At 41.6% G+C, this 22,887-nt stretch overlaps 1 protein-coding gene across 1 annotated transcript in view; it reads left to right on the top strand.

Moving 5' to 3' along the window:
• Nucleotides 1-2,147: 2,147 nt before the first annotated feature.
• Nucleotides 2,148-22,887, top strand: part of plpp4 (phospholipid phosphatase 4) — a 406,375-nt gene continuing 385,635 nt past the window's right edge. Inside the window, exon 1 of the mRNA XM_072239792.1 lies at nt 2,148-2,232. Within this exon, the coding sequence (XP_072095893.1) occupies nt 2,204-2,232 (29 nt within the window). The 5' untranslated portion in view covers nt 2,148-2,203. The remainder of the gene's footprint in view (nt 2,233-22,887) is intronic.

Here is a 22,887-nt window from a genome sequence, read left to right on the forward strand (position 1 = left end):
TGTGTGTGTTGCTCCGGATTTCCAGCATCTGCAGAATTTCTCTTGTTTATGATAATCCAAGGTCAGGATTTTAATTGAAATATATTTATAATATTACTGTTGTGATGACAAAATAAAAAAGTAAATTCCTCATTCCTGATACATACATTGAGAATATTTGGGAAGTTAGTTCAGTAGATCTGCACTAAACATTCCTGTGTAAACATAGTTCATTATATTCATCCACCATGCCCTCCTGTGTATTATAAAGTCATAAAGTAGCACAGAAACAGGCCGTTCGTTCCATCTCCTCCATACTGGCCATGGCGTCCATGAAGCTAGTGGCATTTACTCGCATTTGACATATCCTTTTAAACCCTTCCTATCCCAATGGCTAGTACTGTAAATGTTGTTATCGTATCTGTCTCAGCCATTTTCTCTGGCTGCTCACTCCCTATAGACATCACTCTCTGCATGAAGAAGCTGCCCTTCAGATCCTGTTGAAAATCTTTCAATTCTCTCCCTTAACCGGAAAAAAAACGGTTTCCCTTCTCTAGTTAAAAAGATGGTGTGTTCACCCTATCTCTACTCCTGATCAGTGGAGGGTGGAGGCATTCCGATAACCTTTACGTGCGGAAAATTATTCTGAAAGACTTTAATCGCAGTCATTATTTGCAGAATAGAGCCAGGTCAGCTGGTCTCACAGAAGTACAGTGGAACCAAGTCACCTCCCGCCACAGGGAGCAAGAAAGCCTGGTTTGGACACTTGATAAAATAGCGAATGATGGAAGTGGCCAGTAGGTCAAGCAACATTGGCGGCGAGAGAAACAGAGTTAATCGATGACATTTCTTGGGAATCACGAACTCTGAGCGTTTCCAGCATCCGCAGTATTTTTCTTTTGCTTTTCGGTTGCACCGTTAATGTTTCCGTACACCTGCAATACTGCAGAATAAACGAGTTCAGAATTTGCAGCAGAACTTGAAGAATTAAATAGTCTTTGCTTTATTAGAACTGCAATTAATGGCAGCCAAGGTAGTCTTGAATACTTCTGTTTACTGCATCTGCAAACCAGGGCAAACAGGGGTCTTCAGTGCAATAATAACCGAGGACCACGTTGAGAGAGGGCGGCGACATTGAATGGCGAATGCTTCGCCAGGTACTATACTTACCACTTCGGTCCATTAAAACGTCAAAAATGCTCAAATTGTACCCGGTGCCTGGTTTATCTACAATGGTCTAGCCATTTCCCGAGGTCGCATTCTGACCTGATGTAAACCGTGCTCTGTGTCTTCCTATACAGTACATCGGTATCTTTACCAAGCCCGAAACTTTTACATGAACTGCCGGCAGAGAGCTTAGAGACAATTCCCACTCCCACACGTCCACTTCTGGTCAGGAAACTAGCCCCGTCTTCCAGGATACACCAAAGGGGACTTTAAAGTAAAACCAACGAGCAGCGAACGCTTTTCTGTAAGCGACAAGAATTTTAGTGCCAATGTCTTCGGCGAAAGGCGTGAACAGAGGACAAGCACTTTTTTTCGGGCTTTCTTGTGTAAAATAATTCCCTCTCACTCCATAACTATTCAACAAAATGTGTCTCTTATGTTAAAACAGTTTAATCATGCCCTGTATTGACGGGAGAAGGTGGTTTATAGTATGTGTTTATGGTTAACACGTTGGTTATTCATGCCAGTCGCCAGAGAGGGAAATCCTTTATCTTGGAATGCTCTTGACTTCCAAAAGCATGAAGTAAGTGGCGCCGCAGCCTTTTGCTGTTTGAAGTAACTCTGTTTGGTTGCTGCTAAACTCGGGGCAGGTGCCGCTTTAAGAGCCGGGGACGGGCATCCGAATACAGTATCACCTGGCTCTGCGTCTCCGCAGCACCTAGACTCGCCACCGCCCCCACCCCCACCATCCTCCAGCGGCTCACCTGATCGATCGCGCACAGTGAGCGCCGCCGAAGGCAGGGGGAGCTGAAATTCAAACCGAGCAGCGCTGGGTATGCGGCGTGCTGGGATTCGCAGCCGGCTGCTTCGGACATCCAGAGTCCATTGACACCTGCCATCCTCAACAGCCTCGCTCCTTTCCATTCACTGGGACACACACCCGCTATCTGTTGTTTTTTATATATACTTAGTGAGAACAGTCGCCAGTTCGGCCATGCATTTGCCTCCTAAAGAACCACAGAAGAAGAGCTTGCGGGATTTAGCAATTGAGATCGGCATGAGAGTTTTCCTCTTTGGAGTTTTTGTGTAAGTGTAACTCTGTTAACCGGATTAGCTATTATTTCCAGACTCGGTGTGTCAACTCCGGGGAGTGTACCTGTGCTTTTTGTTCACCCTCCAGTCATAACATCATATTCTTTTTCTTCAGTTTGCATTTCTTGCTCCATCTCTTCCGCATTTTGTGACTGTCACTATTTCCACTGGCATTCTGCTCCCCCTCCCCCATCACCCTTCGTAATTTGTAATTCTCCCGGTTCCTTAACAAACACGGACCGTCCTTTGAACTCAATCTCACCCATCCTGACTTTCACCTTAAAACCTGTCTGCTTGCGGCTCTACGAATGGGAGTGAGGTAGGAGCCAGTTTCTGTAACTCTGAATCCTCGCTCCCGCCAGCTGTAAACTAGCAGCCCGACTGTTTAGCAACTGCATTGTGTAAAACGTGCAGGAGGGACGTCTGGTGTCTCTAATCTGCATGCCTTATAAATGCTGTCGATGGAAAGAGTCATCTTTCTTTAACGTAGAAAGTAAATAGTGTTTTTATTTGAATTGTGTCTCTTTCTGACAAGAGCGCGCATTATTTAAGTGGTAACTGTTTACACCCGTTTATTCTGACTTCCGTCGTTTACCCTGTAATTTGCGCGGGTCCCCGGCAGCTTTGCAGCGACCTTCACTTGTGCGTTTCTGAAGTAAATTGTCACCGTTTTGTCGTGGGCATTGAGTAAGTTGCATTGTGCAGGATTTCTAATGTCAATAATAATGCTTACCCTCGTGTGCTTACTGTGCTCCGGTGACAGCTCCGTAGGAGTGATGTAATTTATTGTCTATCAGCGGCAAGGTATGATGTGCAGCAGAACCCATCTGTTGATCAGCAGCCAAGTTTCAGTCAAAGTAAATACTTATTTAATAAAGATAATTAGTATCATTATTCAATCAAATTACCTCTATTGTAAAACATGTTACATTTCACATTTTTTTCCTATCCAATTTGTAGATTTAGACTAATTTCACACTCCTGAAAAGAGAATTGTTTGACTCAAATTATTTTTACTCCAGGTCTTTTGTTTTACAGCAGTTTATTCATCCAGTTTTTGTTATGTCTAATTCCCTCATCAGGTGTAAAGTGGAACACAGTTAGTTCTGCTGCAGTTTACACATGCTGGAGGTTGCTCTCAACATTCCACAGCACAGGAAAATAAAATTCATCCTGTCCCCATTACAGAAGAAATTCTGTAGAAGGAGAGAAAATGTAATCTAATGTCAGTGGAGCCTCCTGTTGGGGATTTCCTGTCACTGGTGATGGCTGTTCCAGATAATGAAACATTTAAAGTATATTAAGTATTCCATATTACAGTATTTCACATTACATTTAAATACCTCACCATACCATTGTCTCTTTATGACCCTCAGCACTTCACCCTTCCCCTTTCAAATAAAATCTGAATGCTTCAGAGTACAGCACATCTCAAGGGTTTGAGAGTTTCAAGTTACGACCCTACTCCTTCCCATTACATTTAAGTGCTTTACACATTGCACCATCAAGAGTGTGATTCTTGAATGTACCATGCCACCATTTCATTTAATGGGTTTTGGTGCATCACAACACTGTTTCATCAACTACATTTAATAACTTCAGAATCATAGTTCCACCTTTATTTTGCATCCAGGCTTGCTGGTCGACATACAAAAAGAGCTTACATGTGTTGCATTGCATTTACCATTTGGGTCCTGACTGTCCACTGCACGGTGCGCAACATTCTTATTTTGGCAATGCTTGTCAGACTGGCAGTGCTGAGCAGACCAGTAACGCTGAAAAAAATTGGCCGTGTCAGAGAATTGGAATGACTTTGTCCAACAGTAGTCAATAATCATGTCTGCTTGGGTGATTCTTTTGCAAATATGCACATATATTTCTGAAATCTGGACAACCCTTCCAAGTGTAAGACATAGAAATAATAATGACTTTGTTTGAAATATACGTTTTTAAAATTTCTGTAGATGAATATGACAGCAACTCTTGTCAGTTTGCTCTGTAGGATTCTACTTACCTAAAGATTCTGCTTCTGTCACATACTCCTCAACAAATTCTTACATTTTTGTACTTTATATGTGGAATTTATATGTCTTAATACCCATGTGGCCTCAATATTCAAGAGGTAGAATGTGCCTTTTTTACATGTTGACAAAGAGTCATTATATCATTTCATTGAGTTTATTGCATTGTTAAAATTATTACACTTCTGGCACAACAGGCTGTGAGTACTATAAATAAATGTTCAATGTCTCTGTGCAGCAGTTTTATCTGATTACATGAGGTGAACCATTACTCACATATAATTTTACCCCTGGCTGATAGAACTCAGATTTTCAATTCTGGATAATGCTTTTGCAAACTATAAATGCAACGAGAAACCTAATAACTTTGTGTGATGCCAGAATAAACAAAAAGAGTGTGTAATTTTTTGTGATGGTGAAATACTCTGCTATCGCCACCCTTGGGATTGAAGGCTGAGTATGATTTGGTTAACATTCTTGCTTCCATGTGAACAAACAGTGGAAACGCTAAACATGTCGATGCAGTTACAAAGAAGGCACAACAGCAGTTATATTTCATTAGGAGTTTTGGGAGATTTGGCATGTCACTGAAGACACCAGCAAATTTCTACGGATGCACTGTGAAGAGCATGGTAACTGGTTGGATCACCATCTGGTGTGAAGGGGGCGCTGCACAGGATCGAAGTAAGCTGCAGAAAGTTGTAAACTCAGTCAGCACCTGCGTTCCCAGCATCCAGGCCACCTTCAAGAAGCGATGCCATAAAGAGCCAGCGTCCATCATTAAGGACCCTCAAGACCCCGGGCATGCCCTCTTCTCATCACTACCATCAGGGAGGAGGTACAGAATCCTGAGGGCACACACTCAGCGATTCAGGAACAGCTTCTTCCCCTCTGCCATCTGATTTCTGAATAGACATTGAACCCATGAACACTGCCTCACTACTTTTTTTTCTCTTTTTGGACTACTTATTTAACTTTAAAAAATATATTGTAATTTACAGTATTTTATTATTATGTATTTCAATGTACTGCTGCTTCATGATAGCAAATTTCGTGATATTAAACCTGATTCTGCTTCTGATTCTGACTCTGAAGTTATTGGAGAGTCTCCTCTCTCGGGCAGGTATGAAAGATCCCATGACTCTGTAGAAGAGTAAGGCATCTTTTATGGCTGATACCTGTTCTTCAGTTTGTTTCTGTTAAAGATATTGTCTGCTCATTAACTCATTACCATCTTTCTGTTCTGTTTTGAAATTGGGTATCTATATAATAAATGACTTCACTTAAAAGATGCTTCACTGTCATTTATGTGCCTCCCAAGATTGAAAAAGATGTTTTATTAATGGAAGTTTTGCTTTGAAAGGAGGCTCTCCAGGTACGCAGGACTGGTCAGCAACTGTCAGCAGGCTGGATGGAGAGTGAGGTGTCTCCCAGTGGAGATTGGTTATAGGGGATTCATAGCCTGTTCCTTAGTTAGAGCCTTCAGCATTTTGGGCATCGAGGGAGAGAGGAAGAGGACAGCCATCCACAGTACCACCGATGCGGCAGAGAGCGCCTCAAGATGGCTGTGGCTCAAAAGAGGGGAGCCATGGAGTCATAAGTAGCTAGCCATCTGGACACAAGCTGGGGTCTGATCAGCCCCGGCTGGGTCACCTGGAGGAGGTTGTATGATGTTGAAAGACCCGAAATACCCGATGATTCCAGGAACACCACTGAAGATGTGTCCAGAAGCATCAGTAGATGTATGTACACAGGTGGAGAGGAGGTGGTTGAAGAAGCAACTAAGAAAAATGTAAAAATGTTTGCACTTCGTTTGATGTTAATTACTAATTTATACTTACTTTCATGATCTTTCCTCAAAAATTTTCTCAAAGGACATCAGTGTATTCAGAGAGGTAGAAAATTGAACTTAAGTAAAGCACTTTGCTTTCCTCAACTAATATTACCAGAAAAAAAGTGTTTAAGATTCTTATGCAATAACAAAATTACAACTGTTTCTTATTTCTGTTGTTCCTTGACCAACCTAAAGAAGTTAGTATAATGCAACATAATATAATGTGGGGTCCACACAAAAATGGCAACTCATTAGCATAAGATGGTAAAGAAGGCCTATGAAATGCTTAGCTTTGTGCCTGGAACTGATTACCAAGGGTAGTGGTGGTAGCGGGCACTTTGGTGGCATTTAAGGTACTTTTAGAAAGAATAGAAAAGAATAGAACTTTATTGTCATTGTCTTGAGTAATGAGATTGTGATATTTCAGTCCATGCAAAACAGATATTTACAATGAATGCGGTATGGCTTAATTAAATGAAAAATTCCTATATTTACATGCAACAAGTGACTTTGATAGTCCATAATATGCAAAGGCCATTGGCAAGCTGAGGTGTAGCATTATTCAGCTGCACAATAGCCGTTGGGAAGAATCTGTTTTTCAGCCTCACTGTCTTGGCAAAGGTGTACCAAGTGACAGGAGATTGACAGCAGTGTCTGGGATGGGATGGACATGCGAATATGAAGGGAATGGAGGGATATGGATGATTAAACAGAAGGACACTTAGTACAAATTAGTACCAAGATCAGCACAACATCATGGACTGAATGACCTCCCCAGAGTTCTATTGTTCTACGTAAAAGCAATATGCTTTGGATAATGGAAAACTGAAGTAAAAACAGGAAATGTTGGAAATGTGCAAGCAATTTCTGTGGAGAGAGAAATCAAGCTAAAGGGCTAATTTTGCCCCTTACTGCAGTGATTTCAATTGGAACAGCCAACATACATCCACTCGTCATCATCACTACGTGCTGTGTCGTATGACGTGGACGATCATGGTCTTCCATCTGTCTTTAATCTGAGAAGTTCTAATAAGCTCTTCAAAACTTTTGCCTGTCCATCCCTTGATGTATCTCATACGCTGTCAACAGCAATTTCTCCTTTCATCAGTTTTTCTCCCGTCACTACAAGACGTTCAAGCTTCTCTTTGCTTAGTGCATGTCCCAGAAATTCTAGCCATTATTTTCTGATTGATGATATCAGCTCTCTTCTTATTGCCCGCTTTTCACAACACTTCCTCATTTGTTATTGTCCCTCCATGATATTTTCATCATTCTTCTCAAAAGCCACATTTCTGCAGATTCAAGTCTTCCCTCATTTTGCTTTGATATTGTCCAACATTCACTTCTATATGTTAGTGTGGAAAGAACACAGCACTGGAACACTCTGAGTTTCATACCCATAGAAATTATGTTGTCTTTAGTATCTTGTTCAAATGCTTGGACATGCATTTAGCAATCCCAATCCTGCTATTGCAACCATTGAGAGTGCAGTAAATCCCAGAAATATCCATATGCATTGTGAAAAACACAGAAGACATGCACTTACAGATTCAGAAGATAGAATCTGTTTATTTATTCGTTCACTGAACCCCAGTGGCAGCGCTTAAACTTGCTGGGAATCTTAGCATAGCATTAGAGAAATCATCGTTCAGATCCTCAACAGATTGGATCTGACACAGATACATGGTCTCGTTGATTTTAATGGAATTATAGGGCAAAAGGGAAAGTTAGTGACATTACTTTGCCTTAACATTTAAATTATTTGCAGTTAATGTTAATTATTAATGAGTTTTTAAGTACTTTAATTCTAATAGTTTTAATTCTCTGAATGTTAGATTCATTTGAGTGGCATTAAAATCAATTACAGCTTTTGCAGCCAGCCAAGTCCAGCCTTAGCTTTGCCTTCTGCTAGGGGTGTTTCAAGGCAGGTCCACCTTATTCTTAGACTGAGATCCTGCCACTGGTGATAGCATGCTGCTGAACCTTGGGATGCTAAGGTAGATCTTGCATGACAGGGCAAGTGCTGGATATGATCGTGGGTGAGGCAACAAGACCAAAACAATCCAGGCTAAGATGAGAAGTTGTTGACCTAAACCTTTAATTTTCTCTCTTTCCTGACCTGTAGAGTACTTCTAGTGTTCTTAAAAATACTTATTTTTTGATTAAGCTGGCAATAGTAATCCGATAATATGTAAAATTTAACTGATCTGAAGTTAGATATATTTGCCACAATATATTCAATTTGGTCAGTATTTAACGGAACAATAAGTTATTTCTGTTAAACTAACAACATTAGAATAAGATCTTACAACTTAAGTGCTCCTTTCTTCACATGATCTGGTTGGCTTCTGCATAATCCATGTTTGATTTGTCCAAATCTTTTCTTAAAAATCCCGGCTTTTGTGTAGTGGGTTCAATGATTGAGACATCACAAAATGAGAAAATTGCACAAGGTGTTCAAAGTTCAAAGTACATTTATATCAATGTATGCTATATACAGTACAGCCTTGAGATTTGTCTTCTCACAGGCAGCTAGTAAATAAAGGCACACAATAGAACCTGTCTTAAGAGGAGCCCCACAAAACAAAGACCACCAAACTCCCAATGAATTAAAAAAAGAACAAATCACGCAAACAACAAAAAGTAAACAAATAACATATTAAACCGCGGAGTCCCTGAAAGCGAGTCCACAGCCACTGAGCCGCTGAGGCGAGTGAAGCCAGTCCAGGAGCCCAATGGTTGCAGACCTCATCCATTGATTCAGTTCAACGCCGAAGCATCTCGATCAAATCGCACAAGTAGTAAAAAAAAAGAGTAAACAGAAACACATGGAACGTGAACTGCAGAGTCCCCAGCCGTGAGGACTGAGGTGAGTGAAGCACCTCCAGTAGCCCATTGGCTGCTTCTGAACCTTGCAGGGTGGGATCCAAGATTCTTGCACCTACCGCCAGCAGCAGCTGAACGCCTGTTTGGTTTCCACTCTTGTCCTCAATGATTTTAACCTTTCTCGACGCTTTAATCAGTGTGGAGTAATGGAGCCAACCACGGGATCGTGTTCCATCATTAGGAGCTATGGCTGCCTTTGCACTCTCTGCTCTCACCCTCACTGAATCCCCCAGGAAACTGCAAATGCGCCAGATTGTTTAGTTGGCTCAAAAATACATCCTTAAAGTTGAAGTTACAGGCCAGATTGGACTCGTAAGCCGCTTGAGAGCCCATAAGTAGATCAACAGAACGAAGACCATCATCCTCGACCTCAAGGGATAGCCATGACAACGACAGGCTGCAATTGGTTGCAGTTCAGAAGAAGTATATTTAGAAGAAGAAGCGTATTCAGTAGTTCTGTGAGCTTTTGGTCACTGGCTCTATCTTCCCAGACACAAGGTTTAAAATAAAATGCAAAGTTTAGCCTAGTTTACCGGGAAACATACCTTAATGCATTCAAATAGACATTTAAAATATTTATATTGTACTTGGTAATATTATTGTGCGAAGTGACAGACTCAATAACCACATCACTGAAGTGATGATAGAATAACCACATTACTTAAACCTGACTGGTTATGTGGCACTTTGAAAGAGCTTTCTGCTGTGCTTCAATCACAATGTTCTCAATAATGGACTGTCACTTATTGGACCATCTGTGCAATAAAAGGTGTTTATCTTTTTCAGGATGCCACAGAGAAATGCATTGTTTTGGCACTAAATATGACCAAATATATTATCACATCAACAGGGAGAGGAAAGTTATTGGGAGAAGCTAGAATTCAGAAATGTGAGATTTCATATTTTTGCTGGAAATATGAGGAGTTGTTAATGTCACTGTCCAAAGCTGCAGTCTATTTTTTCCATCTTTATATATGATAGTACATACAAAGTATGACAGTATGTAAGTTAGCAGAGTTCACATTTAAAAGTTATTTATTATTTATTTATTTGTTTGTTTATTTATTGAAATGCAGCACAGAATTGGCCCTCCCGGCCCTATGAGCCGCACTGCCAGCAATTCCCGATTTAACCCAAGCCTAATCACGGGACAATTTACAATGACCAAATAACCTGCTAACCAGTATGTCTTTGGACTGTGGGAGGAAACCAGAGCACCCGGAGGAAACCCACGTGGTCATGGAAAGAACATACGAACTTCTTACAGGAAACAGCAGGAATTGGACCCAGGTTGCTAGTACTGTAAAGTGTCGTGCTAACCACTACACTATCGTAGCACCCCAATTCTAATAGTCATAGTCATACTTTATTGATCCCGAGGGAAATTGTTTTTCATTACAGTTGCTCCATAAATAATTGAATAGTAATAAAACCATAAATAATTAAATAGTAATATGTAAATTATGCCAGGAAATAAGTCCAGGACCAGCCTATCGGCTCAGGGTGTCTGACCCTCCAAGGGAGAAGTTGTAAAGTTTGATGGCCACAGGCAGGAATGACTTCCTATGACGCTCTGTGTTGCATCTCGGTGGAATGAGTGTCTGGCTGAATGTACTCCTGTGCCCACCCAGTACATTATGTAGTGGATGGGAGACATTGACCATGATGGCATGCAACTTGGACAGTATCCTCTTTTTAGATACCACCGTCAGAGAAATAAATGAAATATATAATCATAAAATGTAGAATTATGATTAAAATAAGGCACTGCAGTAAGTGTTTGATGTGGAATTTTAATTTCAGATTAACAGGCCAGTTGAAATAAGTGACTGAGGAATATTGTAAAGAATGTGAAGAAATGCTGTTGACGATGCAGAGAGAGTGCACCCCTGCTGACAGCGGGTGCCAAATAGACAACTATGTGAAGTGGTTTCATCCGCAATTGAGCTCAAGGTTATTCGTGATGTGGAAATAACAACCATAGTGCAGAGTTTTGCTATCCCATGCATGTAACATACTCTCTTATAATTCTGTGGTCATAGAATTCTCTACATTTTAAAGTGCCTATTTTAAAATTCGGCTGCCACATCAAGGTATTCTTTTTAATACTAGTCAAAGCTGGGTGGAGTGGTGAAGATAAGTCTCTACCAAAGGAAGTGTAAGGCGCTCCTTCCCTCTGCTAGCCTGCAGACCCCCCTGGGCAAGGTGTAACACCTACTTAGCCCCCCGACCAGGGCCACGTGAAGCCATAGGAGCAGGTAGTGAATGGTCAAATGAGCAGCTGGTGCATATCACAGCTCCTGGTTATGCAAGCATTGACGCCAGGCAGGGAATCTCTGAAATGTATTGATAATGGCTGGGGTCACCCGTCTTGTAAAGACACTGCCCGGAAGAAGGCAATGGAAAAACCACTTCTGCAGACAAATTTGCCAAGAACAATCATGGTCCTTGCCCGTGATCGCCCACGACTTACAACAGAGCACATAGTGGTGAACACTAGTCAAAGCACTCTCAAATGAAGTAAAATATCAACAATTTGGATAAAACTGAGTAAAAATTATTTGAAAAACTTGCAGCGTACTTTAAGGTTCAGAATAAATGCTTCTCTTTTAAATGTGCATTGATATCGCAGTATCGTAGCGGAGTATTTTAAGAAATTAGTGTATTTTCTTTCACTGGAAAATGAATTAGCAACTTAAAATATTAAATCTAAAACAATTACGGTGTAAATTGAGTGGATTGCTGTAGTGAAACACTACTGTCAAAAATTTCTTTAATATAGAGTTAAGAATTGCTGTAATGCCAAACACAACTGGCAAATAATAGAGGGCTTAGTTTCAAGGTGACAGGGGGGGAAGTTTAAAGAGGATTTGCAAGGAAAGCGTTTTTCATAGAGAGTGGTAGGTTCCTGAAACATGGTAGCTGCCAGTATGATAGCAATGTTTAGACCATATAGATGAACAGGCAAGAGAAGAGGGTATGGATCATGTGCAGGTAGATGGGATTAGTTGAGATTGGCATCATGTTTGGCACTGACACAATGGGTCAAAGGGCTTGTTTCTGTGTTGTACCGTTCCATGTTCTATGTTCCATGATCTTACAATGAGTGAGTTCCTTAAGATTGTCATATCCAGAGGAGTAGGTGGGGATATGCTCCCAATGGCATGCGTCTCAAGTAGCCTTTAACAACCAAATCCAGCTCCTAGCCTTTGCATGTGGCTTAGCTACTAAGCCCAGCAGAACTGTTTCTACTGACAGGAGAAAGGGCAGAGGTGGATTACTGGCCCCTTAAAACCAAGTCGCTTGGGGGAGATGGGGCTCATCTGTGGCTGGCAGCTTATCTAGGAGAAGGAAAACCCTGATCTCAAACCTCTGCTGCCTTGCGGCTATACCCCCGCTCTGAGGAAAAATCCAGAGCTGGAGTGTCTAAGGCAGTCCTACATTGAACTGAACACTGACTGGCAACTCCTGCAATGGTGGCACCAAACTGAAGGTTTCTGCCTTTTCCATTGGATTCATCAGCTGCATGAAGAGGGGGAGCCTGCTGCATGGGCAACAGCTTGATCTCCATATCGTTCTGCCCTGGCTTGTGTATCTGACTTGTAGACAGCTAGGACACAATATCCTAGGACTTGTAGACAGCTAGGACACAATGTGGTTGACCCCAAACAACAGAATGGCTCAATACAATGCATGGCATCACGTAGATTGTATACTGTAACCCTGGCATCGTTATGTATCTGTTGAGCTCACTGTTGATTCATCAAAGTGAAATCCTTGAGGCAGCAAATGTGTCATTGATATCAGGGCCCTGTGGATGTTGAAAACTAAGAGTAAAGAAAGTATCTGAGCTGATGATGAAGCCTCAGTCTGAAAGTGAATTGGAACCAAAATAGACTCGCAAAGATAAAAACAGGGAAAGAAAGTGTTTAGATTAGAAAAGAAAAAATTATGAATAGTGGACAGAAAACAAGGGATTAGGATAACCAGATTATTTTCTGGTTGTCAGGCTGTAACCAGTGCAATGCATCAGGGATTATTTTTGGGGCCTTCAGTTTCACAATCGATATTAATGACTTAGAAGTAGGAAATGAGTGTGGAGTTTCTAAGGATATGTCAGAAGTTATCCTGTCGTGACAAAAAGCATACAAGATGAACACAGACAGGTGAAGTGAATTGGCAAGCAGATGGCTGATAGAGTATAATGAAGGAGACGTCAAGTTATCTATCCCGAGAAGAAGAATAGCAGAGTAGGGTATTACTTAAATGCTAGTGTACAGAGAGATTTGCAGGCCCTCATATATGACAAAGAAATAAGAGCCAGCAGATGGAAACAATAATTAATTAAGAAAGCAATTGCAATATTGGCCCCTGTTATGAGAGGGATGGAGTACAAGGAGCAATGAAGTCTACATGGCTTTGGTGCAGCCACGTTTGGAGAAATGCATACAGTTTTCATGATTTAACGAAAAATATATTTGCTTGGAGACAACACACCCAATATTGACTAGATTGATTCCTTGGATTAGGAATGATTGAGTAAAATTCAACAAAAATCCTTAAAAATTATCGTCTATCTATTTCATTTTTGAATGAAATAGATAGACTACCCCCCCGCCCCTCCTCCAGTGATGGCTCGGCAGAAGACAAGCTCGATTGTGGTCAAATTCAGATTTCTGTGTCTTGGATGGACTTTGTTATTGCACGGCTGTATATTACTGATTCCTTTATCTGCTTGCGATCTTGTATGTGCTACGTTTTCTCTGTGCTGTGTGACTGTTGGTGTCGTGTTTTGCACCATGACCCCAGAGCAACACTGTCTCATTTGGCTGTGTTCATGAGCATTCATGTATGGTTGAATGACAATTAAACTTGAATTGATTGAAGCAATGCGTGCAGCTCTTTAGAGCAGAGAACTACAAAGACAGAGGATCTTCTGAAATAAGAAATTCTTACTCATATCTATCATAACTCCTTGTCCTAGGGCCAAGCCTGTCTCGAACCAAACTCCCCACTGAGAGAAACATCCTCACAGCACCTGCCTTGTCATGTCTCCTCACAAATGTGTATGTTTCAATGAGATTACCTCTTCTTCTCCTCTGGAATGGTGAAAAGTGGAGAGGATGTTTCCGATGCTGGATGAGCCTTGGACCAGAGGACACAGCTCCCAAATAGAAGGACATCCATTTAGGACGGAGATATGGAGGAATTTCTCTAACCAGTGGGCGGTGAATCTGTGCAATTCATTGCCACAGACAGCTATGGAGGGCAGGTCTGTGGGTACATTTGAGGTGGAGGCTGATAGGTTCTTGAGTAGTCAAGGTGTGAAAAGTTACAGGGAAAAGGCGGGAGAATGGGTTGAGAGGGAAATGAATCAGCCATGATAAAGTTACAGAGCAGACTCAATGGGCCAAATAGCATAATTCTGCACCTATTTCTTCTGGTCTCACGGAGATGTGATGTGTTTGAAAATTACAAGCTTCTGAGACGGCTTCATGGGGTAAATGCTGCAGGGAGTCTAGAACTGGAGAGAGAGCATGGCTTTAAGTTGTGGAGTTCAATACTTAAGACTGAGATAAGAAAAAATTTCCTCTCTCTGAGGTTTTCAAATCTTTGAAATTCTCTACCCCAGGTGACAATGGTTGCTGTTGTTAAACATAAAGGAAGCTGACTTGCATTTTGGAATCTGTCAGAATTTTTAGGGAATCAGGGGTTATGGATTTTGGACAAATAAATGGAATTAAGGCAAATGGGCAAACACCAATTACATAACAGACTGGATTGAAGGTGCCATATTTGTGCTCATTCTCCTATTTTTATCTTTTCCTGAAAAGGAAACAAACAGAAGACAAAGATTGTGTAATCTAATTGTGTTTTGTTAGTCTTGGGGACTAATGAGTGAATGGCAGGGAGACTGCAAAATGTGCAACCATTCTTGACACGTGAAAAATTGGACGAGCATTTCTGTCCATCACGATCAACAAAGGCTGAATGGAATTTATACAAAATAGGGATTGCTGGATGGAAAAGGTCCAACTCGTTAGCCTTTTACCGCCTTGGTAAATGCAAGAAACATCTCGTTAGCCTTTTGTCAGTGTAATGGTGTCAGTGGAAGTGCTGATTAAGCAGAGTAATCAAATTCTATCCATCGGCGACTGAGGTAGAAATTACACGAGAGAAAAGTGCACAGATCTGAAAATCATGTTTTCTCAATGCCTTCTTTCTCCCAAGCACATTCAATTTACCGTGTCACCACTCAAATTACTTAATCTGGATTACAAATTTATTTTCTCTTAAGAATTACTTTGCACTATTGAATGTCAAAAAAGCTTAGCATCCAAAAAATTATTGCCTTCTGTCACTAACAGGAATGTGGATGGCAAAAAAATTAATGGCAAGGCAGACAAAAGTTTGTTTTTAAACCTAGAGAAACGATTTGCTGCATTCTGAAGCAAAACTGAATTGCTTCAGCGTTACCCTTCTTCAGCCTCTTTGGTTGAAGGTCGAGTTAGGATCATAAATCTCAACATAACAGATTGGTCACGATGTAAGTCACCAACCCCAAATAAAAAAAGTAAGATTCATTTCTATTAATGGTTAGAATCCAACAGTTTTATGTCACATTGTTAATCTTAATCAGCAGACTATTGGCAAATTCTGTGATCTTTGGCAAGGCTAATATCTAACCACCCTGCAGCTTGTGAAGAATTGGAAATCAGGGCATCTATTTTCAGTGCAGATTGTTCGATATTTAGAAGCTAATTATGGGGAGTGCTATTTACTTCTCTATTATTCTTCCAGGACTTCCTGGTCAAGTACAGTACTGTGCAAAGGTGTTAGGCACACACATATATATAGGTAGTACTGTAGTAATTTTATGTATTGCACTGTACTGCAGCAAAAATACACATTTCATGATATAGGTGAGTGATTATAAATCTGATTCTGATATGGGTCTATATTGTGGTCTGAGAGTGGAAAGGGGACAGGGAGAGGAAAATCATGGTTAAGAAAAGGGGATGGGAGAGGGGAGGGAGCAGGAAGCACCTTCTGTAATGATCAAAAAAACAATTGTTTGGAATTAAATGACCTTGCCTGACGTCTTGGGGCTGGGCGTATCTGCAACTGCACTAGCCCCCACCCCTGGCACTCTTTCTCTGCCACCTGTCCCCCACCTCTCCTGCAGCACTCCACCCTCTCCATTTCCAACATTCTTCGCTCCTGCCAGATTAATAAACTCACTCTCCATTACTCTCACTATCACTGTGCAAAAGTTTTAGGCACCCTTGCTATATATATGTGCCAAGACATTAACAGAGTACTGTATTTCTGTGCTACATTTAAGATACTTGCTGGGGTAGGGAGAAGATGACCAACGAGGGACTGAGCACAGACAGTGCCTTGGCGTGTAAATTGGAATTTTCTTTTCTGCTTTTCGGCTTTCTCTTGCTGCAGCTGCTCCTTCCACAGATGAATGAACAAACTTCCAGTTATTTTGCCATTTGGATGGCCTGTCGACTGCTTCAGAGGTAAAAAAAAAAGGGGTCATTATTGCAGGGGAATTATGTGTGGGTCATGCTGTAAACAACCTTTTCTTTTCTCCAGAATTTAAGTTTTTTAAAATCAATTCTCCTTGTGATGATAGTTCTGATGTGAGAAGAATCTCGGAGTAATCAGGAATATTTCTAAGTAAAAAGAAACTTTATCCATTCAGGGTTTGCTTCATTAGGCAGCTGTAACTACTGGGATATACAATCTTCATAATAAGATTATGTACAGTTTTGATATTTCTTAAAGGAGATATTTTAACCTATCCTGCAAAGTATGTCATTAAGCAACACACACAAAACGCTGGAGGAACCCAGCTGGCCAGGCAGCATCAATGGAAAAGAGTACAGTCAATGTTTCGGGCAGATTCTGGCCTGAAGTGTTGACTGTACTCTTTTTCATAGATGCTGCCTGGCCTGATGAGTTCCTCCAGCATTTGGTGTGTGTTTCTTGGACTTCCAGCATCTGCAGATCTTCTCTTGTTTGAGTCTGTCATCATAGTAGTTTCAGTGTATTTATTGCTGAATTGAAAAAAAAAGAGTCTTGCACATACCCCTTAAACTTTATCCCTCTCATCTTCAATGCATGTCCTCTACTACTTGATGTTGCTATTTTGGGATAACGATTCTGACTGTCTACCCTATCTATGCCTCTCATAACTCTATAAATTCCTATTAGATCTTCATTCAAACTCTGATGCTCCACAAGAAGTAATCCATGTTTGTCAAAACTCCCTTTATAGCTCATACCCTCTAACCCAAGCAGCATCCTGGTATATCTCTTCTGATCCCTTTCTAAAGCTTTCATAATCTTCCTGTAATGGTGTTCTGTGTTCATGTAGATTTACTTATGGGTTGTTGTCAAGCATACAGGTAGTCACATCCATTTAAATTAGTTTTAATAATTTTAACTAACATTTCAGGCGTGAGTATGCATTGTTTATATGTGCTCTGGGCTTACTGAATCTTAGTCAATTTGAAGAGAGACTACCATGCTGTTACCCAATTTAACTTGGCATTGAATTGACGGGCAACCTTACAACCCAGGAAGTATGAAATCTACAGCAGCTCATACTGCTCTGTTGGAGGACTTGACTGATCTTGCACTGGGACAGCCAACGGGAAGGGTGGAAGATGCCATTGCTGGTTTAGACTATTGCCCGCAGTGGAAAATGTGATTTCCATGGGGATATTCAGGCATGTTCCAGCATTTGTTCATTATGCGCCGTGTTTGTATGATATGGCTGATCATGGTCTTTCCAGGACCCATGATTGTTCTTGGCAAATTTTTCTACAGAAGTGGTTTGCCGCTGCCTTCTTCTGGGCAGTGTCTTTACAAGACAGGTGACCCCAGCCATTATCAATATTCTTCAGAGATTGTCTGCCTGGCGTCAGTGGTTGCATAACCAGGACTTGTGATGTGCACCAGCGGCTCATACGACCATCCACCACCTGCTCCCATGGCTTCACATGACTCTGTTCAGGGGGGGCTAAGCAGGTGCGTCACCTTGCCCAAGGGTGACCTGCCGGCTAGTGGGGGGAAGGAGGGCCCTTCCACCTTTAGTAGAGACGTTTCTCTGCCCCACCACACAGTTCCAGCTTTAGAGTGCTGAGAGGACCAGAGGATCTGCCACGACCACTTGAAAGGTAAATTAGAATTAGGAAAAATATAGGTAATTAATGGTAGCTTGCATGACATATGTAAACACATATCTTAGATGAAGCACATGAAGAGATTCTGAAAATGTTGGAAATCCAGAGTAACACACACAAAATGCTAGAGGATCTCAACAGGTCAAAACCCACCTTTATGAAGGGTCTCGGCACAAAACATCGTCTCCTTATTCCTCTCTATAGATGCTGACTGACCTGCTGAATTCCTCCAGCACTTTGAGAAGGGTTAATGAGATAATCAGTTGATGTGTATCAGATTCTCAAAAGAGCAATTGAAATAAAAACTGCATAATAGATGTTAACAAAATTGAAGCCCTATAGCATTGGAGTGTAGTGGTAGCATTGTTAAGAAACCGGATATAAAAAAGCAAGGATAATGATGTATGACTGTTCTTCAACTGGTTAATGTACAGTGCCATCTCTTGAGGAGGGTGTTAAAACCACTGTTGCTTTTCATTTATATTAATGGCCTAGACCAGGGAATTACATGGCATAATGTCATATTTTGCAAATGATGGGTAAGACAGCGCTGAGCTTGGCAACAGGTCACAAAAACAGGGACAGGCTGGTGAAATGAGATCAAAATTAACAGAGGAAAATATGAAATGACATGTATTGGTAGGAAGAACGAAACCCTCCAACTGTAAAGGAACACAGGACCAGGGAGTCTTAATGAAGAAAGGTTACAGTTTCAAAAGAAAATAAAGGATAGCTGCAGCTCTCCCTGCTACCAAATCCAAGGGGGGGTGGGGGGTCCCTGAAATGTGCCACCTGGGGTCTGAACACTACCCAGAGTTGCTGCCTCATTTAGGGAATGGAGGAGTGGCATGGTAACGTAGTGGTTAGCGCATCGCTTTACAGAACCGGCGACGTGAGATCAATTCCCACTGCTCCCTGTAAGGAGTTTGTATGTTCTTGCCGTGACCGCGTGGGTTTCCTCCCACATATCAGAGATCTACCAGTTGGTTGGTTAATTGGTCGTTGTAAATTGTCCCGTGATTAGACTAGGGTTAAATCGGGGGTCGCTCTGCATTGCAGCTCAAAGGTCCAATTCCACCCTGTGTTTCAAAAATAAAATATGAGCATAAAGATCAGCCCTCAGCATCTGCACCAAGCGTGTGGAGTGGGTGAATCCCAGGGAGATCCGGCACTATGTGGCCTAATACAGGTAATTGCTTTCCAAAGGGAGCTGGACGAATACTTGAAAGGATGGAAATGGACAAACTCACATTGAAGCATAACTAACTAGCAAAGGTCTAGTGGACTAAATTGCTTCCTGTACTGTACCATTCTATGATCTGAAGGCCCAGAATAACAGGGATATAATGATCACATAATTTGTGTTGTTCCCTCGTTCATTATGTGCTGTGTTATATGACGTGGGCGAACATGGTTCTTTCATGAGCATGATTGTCCTTGGCAAATTTTTCTACAGAAGTGCTTTGCCATTGCCTTCTGGGCAGTGTCTTTGCGAGATGGATGACCCCAGCCATTATCAATACTCTTCAGAGACTGTCTGCCTGGTGTCAGTGGTTGCATAACCAGGACCTTGCCCAAGGGTGTCCTGCAGGCTAGTGGAGGGAAGGAGCACCTTCCACCTTCCTTGGTAGAGATGTATTTCTACCCTGACACGCAGAATTTATGTCGATTGTAGGATAAATATGGACCTTCACCGCTTCTTTAGGGATAGAATAATTGGATCTTCTCTGTCAGATGAAACCTTGCTATTGCAAATAGATTACCTACTAAGTTGCTAGGCTGGGCTTGAGAACATGGCCTGATTTAGCTTCGAGAATTGTACCATTGTACCAAGACTCTGACCTTTCTTTAGTTCAGGGGTTCCCAACCTGGGGTCCATGGCATAAAAAAGTTTGGGGATCCTTGCTTTAATTGCTTGGCATACAGCAGTTTCAATAACTAATTGAGTGACTTTCTTTTTAGTGGTGTCTGGAATCTTGACTGATGCTGTTTCAATGCGGAAAGTAGAGTCTAAAATGCCCATTAAATCTGATGTAATTCTGTGTTTTGCCTAAATAACTGTTTTCAATGTTTGTGTTCTGGACTGCTAGTGTCTATCACTCATGTCACGTTCACTCCGTTAAAGAGAACGTTGTCAATCAATTGAGATGAACAGAACACCCATATGAATATGGTTACCTGGAATGCTAATGATAAGTCAAATGCAGTATCTGAATTTCAAGGAATGCACTGGCAGCTGTCATCCTTGCAGTAAATAATTCTATGTGCCAACATATCAAATTATTTTATGCAATTCCCAATCAAAAGGAATTTCTGCTGTTTTGTAGTCAAACAGTCACTGTCATTTACATGTTGTACTGAACAAAGGAGTTGCTTCTGTTTTAAATGTCACCTATTTGAAGTTATGTAAAGGTCAAGATTGAAGTTGCTGTTTTTGTAACAGTTGAGACTGATGAAGCGACATTATTGAAGGAGAAGGGTGAACAATTGCTTTAACCAGAGCAGCAGGAGGAACTGGAGCTGACGGGTCCCAGTATTCTCCCTTCCCCTCCTGATTGCAGTCCCGTTCCCCAGCCCTGTGTTCTCTCTCCTCCTCCAAATCATAAGGATCACTCTGCCTCAACTTGTGAGCCTCTGCCTGAGAATCGGCCACACATGCAGCTTCTGCTAAATTCTGCCATTCCCCCCCACCCCATCCAGCCATTTTTATACCAAGTTGATTGTGCCTTCCCTTATTCTCCTGACCCACTGCATGCATGCCATAAAGCATCTTTATAAACCTCGCGTTAGACTGCATCTGGAGTACTGCATACAGTTCTGGTTCTGCAACACCTCCCACAATGTAGGAAAGATGTTCAGACTTTGGAGTTGGTGCAGAAGAAGTTTACCAGGATTAGAGGACATTATCTTGAAGGAGTAACTGGCCAAATTTGTTTTCTCTAGAGCAGCGGAGGTCCAGGCGAGATCTGATAGAGGTTTATGAAATGATGAGAGGCAAAAATAGATTAGACAGGCAGCATCTTTTTTCTCAGGGTCAATATATGTAAAATCAGAGGGCATGCTTTTGAGCTGGGAGGGTGTAATTTCAAAGGAGATGTGAGACGCAGGTTTTTTACATGGATGCTCGGAATGTGCTGGTAGAGGTAGATACATTAGAGATCTTTAAGAGATGCTTAGATAGGCACATGAGGATAATAGGAGAATGTGGACATTGTGTAGGCAGAAGGGATTAGATTAATTGGTCATTTGATTCCTAATTTATTTGGTTCAGCATAGTATTGTGGGCTGCAGGTGCAGTTACTGTTCTATGTTCTATGTGGATGTGAAGACGATGTTTCCTTTGGTTTGAGATTCTAAGACCAGAGGGCACAGCCTCAGAATAGAAGGAAGTCCATTTAGAATGGAGATGAGGAGGAATTTCTTTAGCCAGAGAGTGGTGAATCTGTGAAATTCGTTGTCACAGGCGGCTGTGCAGGCCAAGTCATTGGGTAACTTAAGGCAGAGGTTGATGGATTCTTGATTAGTTAGGGCATGAAGGGATACGGGGAGAAGGCAGGAGATTGGGACTGAGAGGGAAATGGATCAGCCATGATGAAATGGTGGAGCAGACTCGATGGGTCAAATGGCCTAATTTTGCTCCTATATCTTCTGGTCTTCTGGTCTTCTGGTCTTAACATCCTCCATACTCTGTGAGTACTTGAATTATACATTCAAAGCATGGACCTGTTTTAGCACGGGTCTTGGCCGTGATCTGTAGCTGCTTTATTGACATATCTCCTCTTCAGTTTGCTCAAGGACACAGTTGCCCAGCCTGTGCCATGAAGACCTGTGAAAATATTAGAAACCCCTCCTGAGCAACTCACACAAAATGGTGGAGGACCTCAGCAAGTCAGACAGCATCTATGATGGGGAATAAACAGTCAGAATTTTAGGCCGAGATCCTTCATCAGTCTTTGTCTGGTCTTTGTGTTTTCAATCTGTAATATTCAATACTTACTGAATGATTTGTGCTAGCCACATAATTCCAGTCACTCCAAATAGTAGAGTAGTGGTTATCATAACACTTTGCTGTTCCAGCAACCCTGGTTCAGTTCCTGTTGCTGCCTGTAAGAAGTTTATACGATCTCCTTGTGACAATGTGGGTTTCCTCCAACAGTCCAAAGACATTGCGATTGGGAGGTTAATTGGTCATTGCCCAATGTCCCGTGTTTAGGCTAGGGTTAAAGCAGGGTTTGCAGGATGGAGTGGCTTGAAGGGCCAAAAGGCCCTATTCCGCACTGTATCTCAATAAAATAAATAAATAGACAATAGACAATAGGTGCAGCAGTAGGCCATTCAGCCCTTCAAGCCAGCACCACCATTCACTGTGATCATGGCTGATCATCCACAATCAGTACCCTTTTCCTGCCTTCTCCCCATATCCCTTCACTCCAATATCTTTAAGAGCTCTATCTAACTCTTTTTTGAAAGAATCCGGAGAATTGGCCTCTACTGCCTTCTGAGGCAGAGCATTCCACAGAACCACAACCCTCTGTGTGAATAAGTTTTTCCTCAACTCCATTCTAAATTGTTTACCCCTTATTCTTAAACTGTGGCCTCTGGTTCTGGACTCACCCATCAGCAGGAACATGTTTCCTGCCTGCAGCGTGTCCAATCTCTTAATAATCTTATATGTTTCAATCAGATCCCCTCTGATCCTTCTAAATTC

This window comes from Mobula birostris, chromosome 21 (assembly GCF_030028105.1).
Source record: "Mobula birostris isolate sMobBir1 chromosome 21, sMobBir1.hap1, whole genome shotgun sequence".
In the NCBI taxonomy this organism is placed as follows: domain Eukaryota; kingdom Metazoa; phylum Chordata; class Chondrichthyes; order Myliobatiformes; family Myliobatidae; genus Mobula; species Mobula birostris.